Source organism: Nyctereutes procyonoides, unplaced genomic scaffold, assembly GCF_905146905.1.
Source record: "Nyctereutes procyonoides isolate TBG_1078 unplaced genomic scaffold, NYPRO_anot_genome, whole genome shotgun sequence".
Lineage (NCBI taxonomy): Eukaryota > Metazoa > Chordata > Mammalia > Carnivora > Canidae > Nyctereutes > Nyctereutes procyonoides.
The window spans coordinates 16187619-16204284 of NW_026575043.1; the positions used below are offsets into that span (position 1 = coordinate 16187619).

The 16666-nt window shown below is 45.9% G+C and overlaps 1 protein-coding gene across 11 annotated transcripts in view; it reads left to right on the forward strand.

The window, feature by feature from the left end:
- The window catches only part of TFAP2A (transcription factor AP-2 alpha), a 23383-nt gene extending 8663 nt beyond the window's left edge, over window positions 1-14720 (forward strand). For 4 of the 11 annotated variants that reach the window (XM_055322188.1, XM_055322187.1, XM_055322184.1 and 1 more), the window contains exons 2-7: window positions 866-1300; window positions 4485-4536; window positions 6525-6756; window positions 8787-8905; window positions 10834-10975; window positions 12999-14720. In XM_055322188.1, coding sequence (XP_055178163.1) covers window positions 866-1300; window positions 4485-4536; window positions 6525-6756; window positions 8787-8905; window positions 10834-10975; window positions 12999-13287 — 1269 coding nt within the window. In that variant the 3' untranslated portion in view covers window positions 13288-14720. The remainder of the gene's footprint in view (window positions 1-865; window positions 1301-4484; window positions 4537-6524; window positions 6757-8786; window positions 8906-10833; window positions 10976-12998) is intronic. The other 7 variants (XM_055322193.1, XM_055322192.1, XM_055322194.1 and 4 more) reach the window with 3 other exon arrangements.
- Window positions 14721-16666: the final 1946 nt, after the last annotated feature.

The window sequence follows — 16666 nt, forward strand, 5'->3', positions numbered from 1 at the left end:
AGTAGAGGCACCTAAAGGCAGGCGTTTTCTTCTGCCCTTTGGGGCTGGGGTGCAAGGGGCGGGAGCCTCTGCCCCGGGGGTGCCCCTCTCCCTTTTAAACCCAATAAGGCTGAATCTTTCTATTTTAAACCTTGCCTTGCGGTCCTCCCCTCTCCCCATCCGTACCATAAATCGACCCTGTCGAGAACAGGCTCCTAACTGAGGAAGGGAAAAAGACAGAACCCCATCCTGCACTTAAAACCTTCTCTAAGCTGGTAATTTAAACGCGGGCTTTCGTTACAGCCCCTCTACGAAATGTTTCTATTTAAATAGTCATGAAATGGTAATAGTCTTTGAACGTGTGTGCTTTTTTACCACCCCCCCAACCTCCAAATAAATGGAACAAGGGTAAACAATAACGCAGTTGCTGGCAGGTTCAAATCCAGGGGAGAAAGAAAAGGCCGCTTCTGCTGATTAATATTTAGCAGGAATTTTAATTTTGCTAAAGGGAGGTTTCACGCTGCTTTTAACGGGCTGTGTTCTGGGAGGCCTTTTTCTATCTCTCCCCCCCACACACACCCTCCAACACACACACACACACTTAGAAAGAAACGCCTAAGCCGGAGCTTCTTGCGCCCTTACATTTGCACGATCTGATTCCCTGCGTTTTTGGAAGAGCCCCGATGCATTTGTGGGGTGTTTTTGGAAATGAGTAACTTAGAGCTGGTGTCTTTCGGCGGCCTGCCGACGGGAATGAGCGGTTTCCCACGCAGTCCTGGGGAGTGGGTTTAGAGTGGACAGCTGTAACTCGACGCCTGATTTCTTGTTCTCCCCCCCTTCTCTCTCTCTCTCTCTCTCTCTCTCTCTCTCTCTCTCCCTCTCTTAGGACCGCCACGACGGCACCAGCAACGGGACGGCGCGGTTGCCCCAGCTGGGCACTGTAGGTCAATCTCCCTACACGAGCGCCCCGCCGCTGTCCCACACCCCCAATGCTGACTTCCAGCCCCCTTACTTCCCCCCGCCCTACCAGCCTATCTACCCCCAGTCGCAAGATCCTTACTCCCACGTCAACGACCCCTACAGCCTGAACCCCCTGCACGCCCAGCCGCAGCCGCAGCACCCGGGCTGGCCCGGCCAGAGGCAGAGCCAGGAGTCTGGGCTCCTGCACACTCACCGGGGGCTGCCCCACCAGCTTTCGGGCCTGGATCCTCGCAGGGACTACCGGCGACACGAAGACCTCCTGCACGGCCCACACGGGCTTAGCTCAGGACTCGGAGACCTCCCGATCCACTCCTTACCTCACGCCATCGAGGACGTCCCGGTAAGAGGCCGCGCGGGCGGTGCCGGGGGGACGCGGCCCCTGCGCACCCACCCGGGAGCGGATAATCGGGACGCACAGCCTGCGGGGCCGGGTTTCCCTCCGTGGCACTTACCTGTTCGAAATCTCATTTTCATTATCTTTTTTGGGGGGTGGGGTGGGGGGCGGACACTTTGGGGATCCACACAAGCGACCGAATTAAAAAAAAAATCAAAAAGTAGTTGAGAGTTATAGCCCTAGAACAATGGTTCCTGCAGCTCCTTCGAACAATGCCTGCATTACCATTTCCACCGGCATAGAAATAAATCAGACGAATGTCACCATTAACAATATCTGCCCCTCGCCACGACAGTAAACTGTTTCGATTGGGAGAGGATCTGATTCCACCGCCGAGTCTGGCGTGGGGATTCCTGCCTGTCCTGAAAAAGATGTTAAATTCCACCAAAAGAGCTCATTGGACACCCTGGCAGTTTAAAATAAAGTGTGAACGACATACGTAAAAAAAAAAAAATTTTTTTACCGGATTTCATAAGCACTAGTGATTATCTAAAAAGTTAATGTGTGTACCCTACCCTGATTAAAAAATAGTGAGCAGCAAATCGGAGCAGAGGGACATTAAGATGCAGCCTCCTTCTCCTCCTAGGGGTGCTAAGTGCTGACCTCATAAATCATTAGCTGGGTTCCCAACTCCTATCAGAACCTGCTACACCCCATATTAAATTAAATGTTTTGAGACTATTGGGCAATACATTATTTGAGTTCTAATTCAGTTATCAATAAATGCAGTTTAAAACGATTTCTGAATAAGCATGGTATTAGCACATGTACTATTTACAATGTAAACCAGGCTATTGATAATTTGAAAATACTTTCTGAAATTAAATTTAAACCAGCATCTCTGTTTCAGTTCTACGTATTTATGATTTCCTCACAACCTTCCTGAAATGGAATTAGAATGAGCCAATAATTTTATTAAAGCTGTAAAGGCTCTGTTAATGCTGCTTTTCTTTGGAGAGGAAATGTATCTGGATGTGATTTTTACTAAAATGCTATTTCAAATTAGTGCATCAAATATTGCAGCAATATGTCCGTTGACAGTTTAATGATTACTGCATTAGATTGCAAAGAAAATGGTCAGATGAACTTACCTGCTTGCTTGGTGAATTTAAAACATTATTTAAGTTACATAGGAAAATAGAAAATTTATTATGGCGCTCATTTGGCCCAGTTAATCATGGAAATTTGTTGGTTATGTTTAGCAGCCTTGCATGGAAAGCAGGAAAGTAGGCACTTGATCCATTGTGGGGTTTAGTAAGCATTGTGTGTGTGTGTGTGTGTGTGTGTGTGTGTTCATAAATGTTTTTGGAAACTGATACTAAACAGGGCATTTCTTGGGAAGTAAAATGGGAGGAGCAGTAGTTGAGAAAAAGAAATTAAAAAGCAAACCTGGAAGTTGTGATCATTTTAGTTCCCCTTCCCTAGGAGCCTCTGAATCCTTTTTCCTAGCCTGCTCTTTGGAAATATTTGAATTGCAAAATGCATTGCAGCCTTTTGGAATCACTGTGAATTAGAATTGCTCTACTTTGCAAAAATTCCAAAGTGGCTGGTGTGAATTCTTAACACCTGTATAGTCCCTCTTTGTGGCGAAACTAGTCAGTAGGAGAAATTAACCAAAAGATCAAATAAAAACAGGGAAACCCAGTTGCTGCTCTTCCCCACCCTCCCCCACCTATTAAGAAAAAAAAAATTCTTTCAAAGGAATTTGGGTCAGGAAAAGGGTTGTTTTCAATTTTCCCATTGCTGCAACAGTTAACCTTTAATAAGAATGACTGCTAAATATTTAAGAAAATCAAACTGATGGTGAAAATTATTTAATCATTAATATCTCAGTGGGGTTTTAAACTTAACAGTCTTCTCTGTATGGACAAGGTCTAGAAATAACACAAATAAAAGTATTATGCCACACTACATTTACTTTATGGGTTTAGGGTGCATGCATAAAGGGATCATATTTCCCCATATAGTTAAAACACAAGAACTGCAGCAGTAGTCATTTCTGAACATTTCTCAATTTAATTATACTTAAATCCAGAAGCACTTTAGGCAAGTTACAAATGAGAGCATTGAGTATAATAAAACCTGTAATAAAGCAACTTAGTACCATCCACCCGGAATCATTGCAATCAGGCACAATTAACAGGAGCATAAATCCAAGACAGAATGGAAAATGTTCGAATCAGTATTATTGTTGGACAAAGACTAGAGAAGGAAGTAATAGTTTTTTAAATGGTAATGCCTGTGTTTGGTAACGATTGCGAAATCTTCTATCTCAGCAGCCCTGGTGCTAATTTGTAAACACAGCCAGACATTATATTGCCTGTCAGTTTCTGCATTAGAAAACATGATTTCATTTTACTTTCTAATCACGTTTTGACTCTAGCACACACGTATACCCACCCATCTGTAAAAAAAAAAAAAAAAAAAAAAAAAAAAAGGTTGGGGGGGAGAGAAAAAAAGAAAAAAAAAAAAAACCACACCAACAAATCCGCTGCTGGACAACAGGGGGAAAAAAAAAACCCTCAATGGTTTTTTGTTTTGTTTTTTCATCGTTTTCATATTCCTTTCTGATACCCAGTTTAGGCAGTAGTCTTCTTTAGAATTTATTTTTAGTTTTCCATAAGTGAGGGTGTGTATATGCATTTGCTTTTTATCGCATTACCCAAAACGTTTACAGCCCTCCCCTGCTACTCCCGCCTCTGTCATTTCTATTGTGTTTCTCTGGCTTTTGCTGCCTGAACACTGGGAATCGCTAAAGTCCGAAGCCGCCGAGGCGCCAAACTAAAGCTAGGTGCATTTTTAAAGGTTGAACTGACTTTGTGAGAAAGATTAGGTGCTCCAAAACTTGGTTTAATTTCCAAAGAAAGTTTTATTCCCCACCCCCAGCTCCTTCAAACATGGATTATTTGCTGGGGGAGGAGAAATTGGCCGTGGGTGTGCAGTGAAACCTCTTGAGTTCCAAAGCCTCAAATTCCAATAAGCCAAGATGAGATGTTTATATATAAATGTCACTATACCGGGAGGGGGAGATTTTGACTCTACACCTTCCCCTCCCCCCATCTTGCATGGAATATTCATTTCCTTTTGTTTTGATTATACACTTACATCCATGTGTATCCTTTTGTTGCAGCACGTAGAAGACCCGGGTATTAACATCCCAGATCAAACTGTAATTAAGAAAGGTAAGCCATTTCCTTCTACATTCCAGGCATGTCCTTACAGGCATAGTGCTATTTAAAAAGAACTTGCAGAGCTGTATTTATTTTTTTCAAATAGGATTTCCTAAAGGCTCAGAATTAGCAAATAGATGGCATGGAACAGCAATGCTTAAATGAGCGGCTTTCAGTATGCTAGTAATGGCAACAGGCTAGCTTTGTTCATGATTTGACCATTGAATTTAGTTTAGTTTCTGGACAAACACATGCAATGTGTAATAGTTGAACTGATTTGGAAGTGGCATTTCAATTTTGTAATGGTTTTAATAGTTTAGCTAATCCGTTGTATGAGAGTTAAGAAGTGTGTAACGCTACAACAGTGCAAATAATTCAACATTACTGTAAGAGCAGTTGTGTCTTTCATTAACATGCCTTAGCAGAGGAAGAGGAAAAAAAAAAACTTTCGTGTTCTTCAATTTAATTTCTCGTTAGCCGTTTAAGGGTTTTTAAACTTTGTGAATTAGGTTAACAAAAATTTGGCTTTTGGTTAAAATTAGCATCTTGAAGATTGCCAGCATTGTGAGCGTAATTGCTCAGAGCAGAAATTGTTTCTGAAAAGTGTCAAGTAATTTGGATGGATTTGTCATTTGTATTGTGCCTAGTGAGTAGAAATAAAGTTCACTGGATTAAATGCTATTCACAGCAGCTTTTTTTGTTGTTGTTATGGTGGCAGTGTTACATTTCAGGATTCTAGGCACCACCAGAGGACGATGCTATATAAAACTGTTCTCATTTCTAACCCCAATCAGTATATTGTTAGTTTAAAGTTTCGTTTTTGCATCTGTGAAGTCTTTGTCACGTCAAATTAGATGTGCAAGGGATAAATCTTAAGAGATGCTCTTTCCAAGTCGACATGATAATTGGCTCTTTTATTAGTAATCTCTCAAGAGTTCGTTTAACTCCTATTGTCTCTATTAGCCTCCCCAGAGCTATTAATGTCACAAGTGATCTATCCAAAACCTAGAGCCCCCCCCCACCTCCCCATACGTCTAGAATATCCCCCATTAAGGAGGGAGGAGTACTGAGGAGAATGTATGCATATTATTATATATGTCTCCTTGCGGAATTTTAAAAATACAAACGCATCCAGTCCCTTAAATGGTTGTGAATGCATCTGAATTAGGTTGGGTTGTTGAGAAATGCAACATGGTAGGTAGCGCACTTTCTGCTGGGCCTGGAATTTTTTTTTCTTTTTCTTTTTTTTTTTTTTTTCCCCTGCGCACGGGGTGCGGGAGGGAGGGGGTGGGCGCGACGATGACGAGCTGGAGGATTTTAACTAGCAAAGATCGATATCCTCTCCCTTTTCCAATGAAGACGCTTAAGTAAGACAAGGGTATTAACTATTTGCTCAACAAAAGGGCGTCTTGCTAGTAGCCACGGTGAGCCTGTTTGTCCTTTTTCCTCTCCCAGTCCAAAATGGGGCTTTGGAATGGATTTCCGAAAAGTCGGGATCCTTTTTTTTTTTTTTTTAAGACTAAACGCAGGGCAGGGCCGGTTTGTCCAGAGGATGGGGCGCGTGTGGGGTGTGGCAGGAGAAGCCACCGCCTCCCGGTGGGGTGCCTTGGGCTCCCTTACAGGCCGCCGGGGCCCTCTGACCTCTGTGCTGTTGACTAGAGGTCCCGGGGGCGGCTGGTCCCCGACACTAACCCCGCCCGCCCCGCCCCCCCAACTCCCCGGTACGCGGAGCTTGCTCTCGGGGTGCAAACGTAATGCGCAGCCCCGCCCCCGGAGCCCGTGCTGCAGCACCTCGTCTGCGCCCCCTCTGCTCGGAGGAGAGCCCGGAGGGTCCCGAGTCCAGCGCCGGCTCCACACAGCGCCCCTGCGGCCCTCGGGGAAGGAAGGGTGCGGGCCTGGCGGGGAGGCTCGGTGCCGGGGCGGGTGCCGGGGCGGGTGCCGGGCTGGGGGGGGGGCGGGACCCCGACGCCCACGCGCCGCTGCCCCGCGTGTCTCCGCAGGCCCCGTGTCCCTGTCCAAGTCCAACAGCAACGCCGTCTCCGCCATCCCCATAAACAAGGACAACCTCTTCGGCGGCGTCGTGAACCCCAACGAAGTCTTCTGTTCAGTTCCGGGTCGCCTCTCGCTCCTCAGCTCCACCTCGAAGTACAAGGTCACGGTGGCGGAAGTGCAGCGGCGCCTCTCGCCGCCCGAGTGTCTCAACGCTTCGCTGCTGGGCGGAGTGCTGCGGAGGTGAGGCCCGGCGCCGCCCCGCTCGCCCCGCTCGCCCCGCTCGCCCTGCCCTCCGCGCCCCGCCCCGCCCCGCCCCGCCCCGCCCCGCCGCCCGGGGACACACTGCGCCTGCGCCTGCGCCTGGGCGGCCACGCCAGCGGGCCTCGCGCCGCGCCGCCGCCCTCCCTTCGCGGGGGGAGAAAAGGGGCGGGGCCAAGGGCGTAGAGCCGGGTGGGTGGGAACTGGGGGCGGGGTCAGGCGGCGCGCGCCTGCGCTCTCCGTACCGCCCCGCGCGCTCGGGGTGCTGCCGCGCGCGCACGGGGCCGCCGCCGCGCGCGCACGCGCCCGGAGCCCTCCGCGCCCCCCCGCCCCCCGCCCCCCGCGCCTGACTCCCCGCGCGCACGCGCAGCTCACCGCGCCGCGGGCTCAGTCCCGGCTGCTGCAGCGGCGGGGCGCCGTGCAGCCGCCTTTTTGCTTCTGGCGCACACCTTGCAAGCCCTGGGAAACTTTGTCTCAGGTGCCTCACTTTGCCTGGCTCTCCGGCGGCCCCCCACCGTCCCTGGAACGGGGCGTAGGTGGAAGACGGTGGCTCGGCGCGGGGCCGGCCGCCCTCTCCGTCCTCCCCGCCCCATCAGCGTCGCCCTGGCCGCAGGCGCCGTGCCCCGGGCGGCCCGCAGGACTCGTTCACGTGCACCCGGTGTGGCCGTTCCCCACGAGTGCATGTTCCATACGTGGCCAGGGATGCACAGCTCGCCTCTGTGAGGTCGCAGTGATCCGTGTCATCGATAAGATTTGATAAGGGGATGCTAGGTGAAGCACCTTCCCTCAGGGCAGGTTTCTCCCTTCCTTGGACTTCGTCCACCTAGGGTTCCACCCACCGCTGCGAGTGGTGGCTGTTGGCTTGAACTTTCCCAGGTGACTCTTTTCTTTCTTTCTTTCTCTCTCTTTCTTTCTTTCTTTCTTTCTTTCTTTCTTTCTTTCTTTCTTTCTTTCTTTCTTTCTTTCTTTCTTTCTTTCTTTCTCTTTCTTCTTTCTTCTTTTTTTTTTTTTTTCCAAAATAAGAACCTAGACCAAGAACATCACATCAGTGCATCTGTGCATCTATGGGCTCACAGTCCCGCTCTGATGGGCACATCCCACACAAAGCCTGTAAAACTATTTTTGGAAGGTCTTAACATCAGCTTTTCTGATCTCTTCTTTCTCCTTCTTCACCGTCATTTTGCTTCCTCTTGTCATCTTTCTCTGGCACGGATCTGAATGCGGCCTCTGCTTTTTCCTCCCCTTCCCCCATCCCCAATATTGGAGACTGTTTACCTAGGGGAGTATAATCTAATCCACACAATTAAAGAGCACTTGGGTTGGGAATAAAATCTGAAATTAATTAATTTGCTGTTTTATTTAAACAATTTATCTTAACCACTTTCTGATGATGGGAGCCTATTTAGACATCTATTTAGAACCACCTCCATTGTTTCTGAAGCCAGTGAGAATTTTTAAAGGCTGATACCCGCGTGTGACATTTCCAGTTAGGCTAGTGACGTGGCATGTAAACAGTTGGTAAAATGAATTTCCCATTGGGGCCAGAGCCAGAGCAAGAAACGTGAGAGCGATGATAACTTTGGTTACTCTGAACAACCTAACAGCGGTTCTTGCAAAGACAATTTAAAGACCCCATTGGGATTTGTGTGATTGTAACAACAGGGAAAATATACAGTAATCAGTTGAACTCAAAAATGCCTCAAACCCTAGAGATGGGAACTGTGTTTGTTTGTTTGTGGTTCTTCTTTAGAGAGTTGTGAAATCAAAACCTTCCAACCTGCCACCAATAGCTGCAATAATAACTGAGCACAGGGGGTGCTTTACAGTTTAGCATCTGTCTCCTATGATCTTTCTGTACTGTTCCTCCCCAGGTTTCCCTCCCTTAAGTGTCTCGGGGCTATGATTCTTAATTTTAAAAAGCACATGTTAGGAAGTTGTCAAAATGACTATAACGTGACACAGAGCAACCCAATGTTTTCTAAATCCCTTTCTTGCATATATTTGTGAAACAGGGCGAAGTCTAAAAATGGAGGAAGATCTTTAAGAGAAAAACTGGACAAAATAGGATTAAATCTGCCAGCAGGGAGACGTAAAGCTGCCAATGTCACCCTGCTCACATCACTAGTGGAGGGTAAGCGAGTCCACTTGCTAACAAGAAGGGAACTGTCTTCTGGGAAAATGGATAATACTTAGTGGCTAGATGTTTGGTTGTATTTTGTGTCGATTGGGCAGTTTCATTTTTTTTCCATAGAATATAGCTGGAAGTGAACAGAATCCTTGCATGTGAAAAAACTATTTGCACTTAACTCCTGTCCTCCTTTCTTCTTCTGCTTTGCCACAAAATTACAACTCCCTAGCCCAATCCTGACCTAAACAAAGTGAAAATTTAAGAACTGCATATTCTCCAAGTTCCTGTCTCCTCTACAGAGCTCAGCAGTAAATCACTTAAGCTATTCTGACATCTGCGTTTGAGAAATGCGTGACCATTACTTCCTGAATTAATTTGGGAATCTTTGACCTGCATCCTGATTTAAGACCGTCCTGAAAGCTCAGGGTTATATGCCCTTTTAGGTTTTTGTTTTCCAAACATATGCTCCCTTATCTCTTATTTAATTGTGCTTCCCTAGTGGAGGGGAAGAAAAGTGAGCAATTTTAGATTTTGGATTGTTTGGCCAGGAAAGAAAAAAAGAAATAGAAGCATAGCAAAAAGTTTCTCATGGCAGTTTTAACACACACACACACACACACACACACACACACACAAGCTTCCCAATCCTTCAAAACAAAAGCTACCCCTGTTCTCACTCCATGCTCTAGATACCCTGTCACCAGAATCCAGTCACATTCCTGCTTCCTCTAGATTCCTGTTAAGTTTTTCTGATACTAAATTAGCTGAAGTTTAGATGTGTTGGAACGAATGTATAAGCTGTCCTGCATTTTCCTTTGTGTTGTGTTGGAAATGTCTTATGCCAATAGGTTAAAAAAAAAAAAAGACACTTAAATTATCAGGTAGATGTCAAAACTACCATTTCTATTTAGAGAAGGCGTTTTATCTCATTTACATCTTACGTTTGAGGAGATACCCTACAACTGATTTGAGTTCCAGCTTCCTAAAGAACTAAAAAAAAAAAAAAAAAGTTGAGAACCCTAAACTTGAGGAGGAATCCTACGAGGCATGTGTAAATGGCGTGTTAAAGATGATAACATAACCATCAGACAATAAGCAGTTGTTTGGTGCCAGAAACTCAACTACAGTAGCTTTACATCAAAAATCACATCAGTTGCATACAGAACCCACTCTCCATGCCCCCAAAGAATTATGCGCAAAGGAAACGGTAGTAGTGGCTTCGGGTGTAGTGTGAGAGTGTGCATGAGCTTGGGGGTTGAGTCCTGTAGCAGGGAGGCAGTTTCTGGAGAACTGTTATTGTTTGTGATCCGCTCCATTTTATGGAAACAAGCTCTGCAGAGAGGGCTTTGATGCTCTAATTGGCGCATGCGTTTTTCCGGAGCTGGAGCTAATGGCAGGAAGCCCTGCAGTAAAAACCAACTGGTTCAGGAAATTAAAACCAAAGATTCGAAAATCAACAACACAGACAGACTCAGTGGAGTGACCCTCAAATCCTCTTGGTTAATCGGTTTGGATGAACAGATAATTATATGCGATCAAGTTAAAATGTAAACCTTTAGTGGTTCCCTTGCAGAAAAGCTCAACGAGTAATTATGAATATCATTTATGAACGTGTTGATAGGTGTGAGGTTGGAATACAAGAGACGTTTTAAAAGAGAAGTTGGGGAAATGTCCTGGGGTGGGGGATGGGACTGGAGGGTGGTGGATGGGATCTACATTTTCAAATTTTCTTGGCCTTCTAGGACAAGTGACCATTTTTTTTTCCCTTGATAAATTCATCTGCCAGATTCTACAGGAAAGGAAATAAAATGCCTGAAACGAGAAAACAAGTAGTTTGTGTTTTCTTCAACATCTGGGTTAAGAAAATAAGCGAGTGGGGAGGAAAATCTGACCTCAACTCTTTTCATTCTCTTGCGTTCGCCTCCTGCCAGGAGAAGCCGTCCACCTAGCCAGGGACTTTGGGTACGTGTGCGAAACCGAATTTCCTGCCAAAGCAGTAGCTGAATTTCTCAACCGACAACATTCCGATCCCAATGAGCAAGTGACAAGAAAAAACATGCTCCTGGCTACAAAGTAAGGCATTTACCTTACCTCTCTGGGGTCTCTGTGTCTTACTGTCAAGAGAAACAAAAATCAAAATCATTTCTGGTCTCGCTTTTCTCCCCTCTTCGTTTGGTGCTAATCAGCTTTGTTGTGAATAATCGAAGTGAACAACACAATCTTAGAATCCACACTCTATGTTAAAGGGGAGGTGGAGGTGGGGTTGGTGGTGTGTTTCCATCCCTTATCCTCTCTTCTGCTCCACCTTCTCAGTTAAAAAAAAAAATAGTGTGCATGGGGGTGGAGTATTGTGGAGATCTGGTGCTGAGTGTGGATTGGTGACTATGTTGTTTTAGAAAGACCAGCATCGAGTCCGTAGGTGGGTAACAGGCTTGCCTGTATCACTTTTTGTCTCCTATCAATATGTTCTTCGAGGGCAAGGATTAAGCAGTGGCCTGCAAAATGTGCAAGCCAGAAGTTGTCCTAGTTTCAACCTTAATCCCTTATCCCATTTCTTGCCTTCCTTTCCCCTCCCTCCTGGAAAGTCATACACACACACACACACACACACACACACACAGCCCACAAGTTTTAGCCTAGAGGCGAGATGTCAAATAGGTTTCAAAATGGCCCAAGTTATATTCCCATCAGTGCTTGGGCTGAATAGGCTTCTCCAGGTGGTGTGTGAAAAGAAAATGACTGTTTTGATATGTTTTCTGGAAATTAAAAGGCTTGTTTGGAAGCCCTTAATTATCAAAGTCGATGTCAAGGAGGGCTTGGAACCCAGGGGCAGAGGCTGAGGCCTCAGGCGGGACAGTTTCTGGCCTGGGGACATCAGCTGGCCTTGCAGTGGGCAGCCTGCCAGTACTCCCACTCTCCCTCCTCCCTACCCACCTCATACCAACATCCCCACCCCCTCCAGGCTGCTCCTGCCTCAGGAAGGCCCCAGCAAGTCCTTGCTTCCCAGACTCAGACAGCTTCCAGGGCACAGGCCTCCTCTGTCTGTGTTTCTGACTTTTCAAGACTTTTCTGAGATTTCAACTTTCCCTCTTCCCCTAGCTTCCTAAGCACACCCATATTCACAATTTCCCTAGGAGAGAGAGAGAGAGAGAGAGAGAGAGAGAGAGAGAGAAGAGCTGGAATGGGAAATTGACATTGAAGTGTGTATTTCTTCTCAAAAATCAGCCTGAGGAGTGCCTGGGCAGCTCAGTTAAGTGTCCCACTCAGTCTTTCAGCTCAGGTTTTAGATCTCAGGGTCCTGAGATCGAGATCGAGCCCTGCTTCTGGCTGAGGCCTGGAGCCTGCTTAAGATTCCCTCGATCCCTCTCCCTCTGCCCCTTGCTTGCTAGCTCTCTCTCTCTCTCTCTCTCTCTCTCTCTACCAATCTGAATTGTCCCCAAGTAACAGGTTTTTTTGTGCCTTTTTTTTAAAGGCAAAATAATCCCAAGAAGAGCTTGCCTTTCTGTCTGCATCCCACCTGGTTTGAAGGCGAATGAGCCGAGATTTCAACCCGCCAACTGAGGTCTCCCTAGAATAGAGCGGGATGAGGGTCTTTGTAACACTTTGAACAGGACAGCTGCTGGCTGCATGCTTTTGGCCATTGGCGAGATGCTGGTGTTTCTGACTCCTTGTCCCTCTCCTTCTCCTTTGTTTCTCTTCTAAATGTGTGAAATCTTTTTCTGAGTTAGGGGTGTTTGGTGTGAGTGAGAGAGGAAGGGTCTAGCAGTTAGGTGTAGCTGAGCGGTGAGGAGTGGGGTGAGATACTTGGGAAGGTAGGAAGGCCTGCATGGAAGGAAAGAGCCATGTCTCGGTGCCCCCCCCCCCCCCCGCCCCCAGGGGTGTCTGGGCCTTTCAACATGTGGCCAGCCCACAAGTCCCTGTCTGGGGCCTCTGGTCTGGTCAGGGCTCCCCGGTTCCGGTGTAGGCCACTGCAGGGAGAAAGCTCTTCTCTTTGCTGCTGGTGCTGCCCACAGGGGAGCCTCAACTCTCTCTCTCTCTCTCTTTGCCCCCCCCTTTCCCCCTCCCCTCCTCTCTCTCTGCCTCCCCTGTGCTGCAGACAGATATGCAAAGAGTTCACCGACCTGCTGGCTCAGGACCGATCCCCCCTGGGGAACTCGAGGCCCAACCCCATCCTGGAGCCGGGCATCCAGAGCTGCTTGACCCATTTCAACCTCATCTCGCACGGCTTCGGCAGCCCCGCGGTGTGCGCCGCGGTCACGGCCCTGCAGAACTATCTCACCGAGGCCCTCAAAGCCATGGACAAAATGTACCTCAGCAACAACCCTAACAGCCACACGGACAACAGCGCCAAAAGCAGTGACAAAGAGGAGAAACACAGAAAGTGAGGCCGCCCCCCTCCACCCCGTCCCGGCCAGAGCCCACCGCCCCGGCCTCCACCCCACCGACCAGCGCAGGCAGGTGACAGCCCGGGGTCGGCACATCCCCACCCGCTGCTGCTGCTGCTGCCGCCGCCACCACCGCCGCCGCCACCGAGCCCTCGGTCCCCCAGCGCTGGGGGACTCCCTCCACCATCCGCGGGACAGCCCCTGCCTCCACCTCCCCGTCGGCACCGACTCCCCTTTGCCCTCCTGTGGAGCCTAAGAGAACAGAACAGGCCGTGAAGCCAGCCACGAAAAGTTCTGTCCAAGTTTGTGAACCGAGTTTTTTTTTTTTTTTTAAAGAAAAGAAAACAAAACAAAACCCAAGGACCACTCCACAACGACTACCGCCACAAAAAGATGGAAAACGGTTTTTTTTCTAAAAAAAAAAAAAAAAATTACATAAAAATTTTAAAAAAAGATTATATGAGCTTCATGGGACTGAATCATCACCTTCCCTTCCACACTTCAGTTCAGATTGTAGCCATACTAAAAAAGAAAAAAAAAAAGGCGAAAAGGAAAAATGACATTTTTATCAGTATTGTGAATAAACTTGAACACAAATACACGAAGCTCCATGTCATGTCTTCAGTTGTAGAAGTTTTTCCTCTTCAAGGTAAAGCGACCAACTTGAACTTTCTCTGGCAACACGATTCACAGTTATATAAGGGAATCAGTGTTCACGTCTCTGTATATATTTATTTATGTGTAATTTAATGGGAATTGTAAATATGGTGAGTCTGTTTTAAGCCTCTTTTTTTTTATTTATCTGGTGATCTCGTTTACCTCTTGTTTAGTGGGTTTTGAATCTTCCCTCTTAGTTCTTCATGTGGTTTATGGTACTTCTTTAGAAATTCAAGGTTTGGGGGATTTTCATTTTTTTTCCCCCTCTGGGATTCATGAATTTAGCCCTGTTGTAGCATGTTAAAGGCGACAATGAAACAGCTGAACGAATAAAATAAAAAAAAGTAAAATAAAATTTTATATATAATTAGTATTACATTTAGCTTTTCATTGAAGTGAAAGAAAAAAGTGATCTTGGACCCCGGAAAGATTTTTAAACTCGAGTGGTTTGATAACCCTTCTATGTATGGTGGGGAGAAAAAAAAAAGTTCATTTTATCCCACTGTCATCCCTTGAAAGCATCATTTGAGCAATAAATGAGTATTGTCTTTAAACCAAGGGTAAGGGATCCCCCCCCCACTAGTCTCTCTCTTTCTCTTTCTTTTTGTTCAAAGAACTTCAAACATTTGGGACCACCTGGTATTCTGTATTTTCACTGGCCATTTTGGAAGCAGTTCTAGTTGTATTGTATTGAGTTGTGCTGGCAGTAGTTTCCATGCCTGTCAATGTATCATAGTCCTTTGTTACCCAGATAAATAAATATTTGATACGCTTTATGTCGATTTTTTTTTATTCAGTGGCTGTCTTTACCCAGGCGTATTTTTGTTCTTGGCAGTATTTTTTATTCAGTATGGTTACAGTAATTGAGTTTAACTCTCCCTTGGCAATTGCTCCTTGCAATAAGCAGCTGAACCCATTGTTTCCCTCAAGTATAATAAAAACTTACTTTCAACTTGGAGTTCAGAGCAGGGTATCATTTAGATATTCCACTGAGTCTGTATTCAGACAAATGACACAATAAAACCCAATGTATTCTTTTGGATAAAAGATTGTTTGTACTGCTAAAGGAATGACATACTATCTTTTCCTTACTAGAAACATTAATTTTATTATTAAAAATAAAGTTTTATTTTATTTATGTTGATCCTTTAGGTTTTCGTTTGTGTTTTGGAAACCACAGTATAAAACATTCAGAACCAAACCTTAAGGATGACAAGGAAGATGGAGAACAGAACAGAAGACACGTCCCCCACCCCCACCCCTGCCCCCCATAACTGCTTTGGAACCTGTCTCAGAGGATAACTGAAATTTGAATTGTTAGTTCATTAGCACAAAGGAAATACCCACTTAAACCTTCACTTGCTAGCTCAGGCTTCTCAGTGGCCAAGACCTGTAAATGAGCAAAATCTAGCTCTGGTTTTCTGGGAGGAGAAAGGGAATGGTGGCAGAAATGCACGGGGAGCAGAGAAAGAGAGGGCACACTGTCTCCCATTTATTTTTAGTATTTTATTTAGGGATGGGTTCACTACCATGCGGTTCTTAGGCTCTCCTGAGGTAGCAGAGGTGAGTGGGAAATTGTGTTGATTCCCAGAATCTTTTCTGCCTACCCCCCTAACTGCCGTCCCACCCTTTCCCATCACCACAGGGCTCCTAGGACCTTTCAGAAATATAAAATGTCCTCTGAGGTGGGGTAGAGATGATGGGGGGGGGGGGACTGTGAAGCCTGCCTCCTCAGACCTTTCCTATAAGTCTTCTGCAGTAACAGGGCCGTATGCTTAGCTCTTACAGCAGAGAGGACTTCCTGTACATAAAAATGGCGAATTCAGAGCTTTTGTAAAGTCTGATTTGGAAAGACTTTGCTTTGGAAGTGAAGGGGCTTCCTAATGGTTTTTTTTTTTCAGAAGAAAATGGAGGTAGTTAACTGGAAGGTTTATAGGAAAGTCATAGAAAAAGTGTCTAGGTGTACATACTGGAGGAGATTTAACATTTGTTCATCCGGTTTGACATTCCGAAGGACTAAGGAAGCAAAGCATTAGACAGTGTCCATTTTGCAGCTTTTTGCTTTCTAATCTCCTTCTGGAAGGCTGTGTAAAATCAATCTCGACAGACGAACCAGAGTTGGTGGAGTCTAAATTCTATTTTCCAAAGCCAGGGAATTCATAACAATGGTGGGTTTTTGAAAAAAAAATTTTTTTTTTCAAATGGAAAGTGTATCCTCAGAACGCCACGCGGCAATTGTTTTTTAAAGCGGTTATTTATTATTTCCTAGAGAGACTGGTTAACTGTAACGTAGATGTAACAAAATAATGAGGCGAATGAACCCTAACTGTACATACTCTTGACAGAAATGAAATGCACACAGCATCGTAGCAGGTGAAGTGAAGCATTGTCTATCAGGGCTGTTTTTCTTGGCTGCATCTCAGATTGTGTGGGGGATCCTAACCTCAGGCACAATAGCATTCATAAACAGCCATACATTGCTGCTCTTTCTCCAACGACACATAAATACTCATTTTAAAACGAAAACAATCTTATTAAATACCATTCATTCATATCTGGATTTACAGATGCTTGTTATGTTGGAAAACCTGAACCCAATATAATCCTTGCATCCTGAGAAAGATAGAAAGGAAATAGTGGGTTAGAACATTACAAGGTCATAATAAACAATGGTTTCCAAATGCACAGAATTACTTATTTTTATGCCGGAGTAGTTGGACGT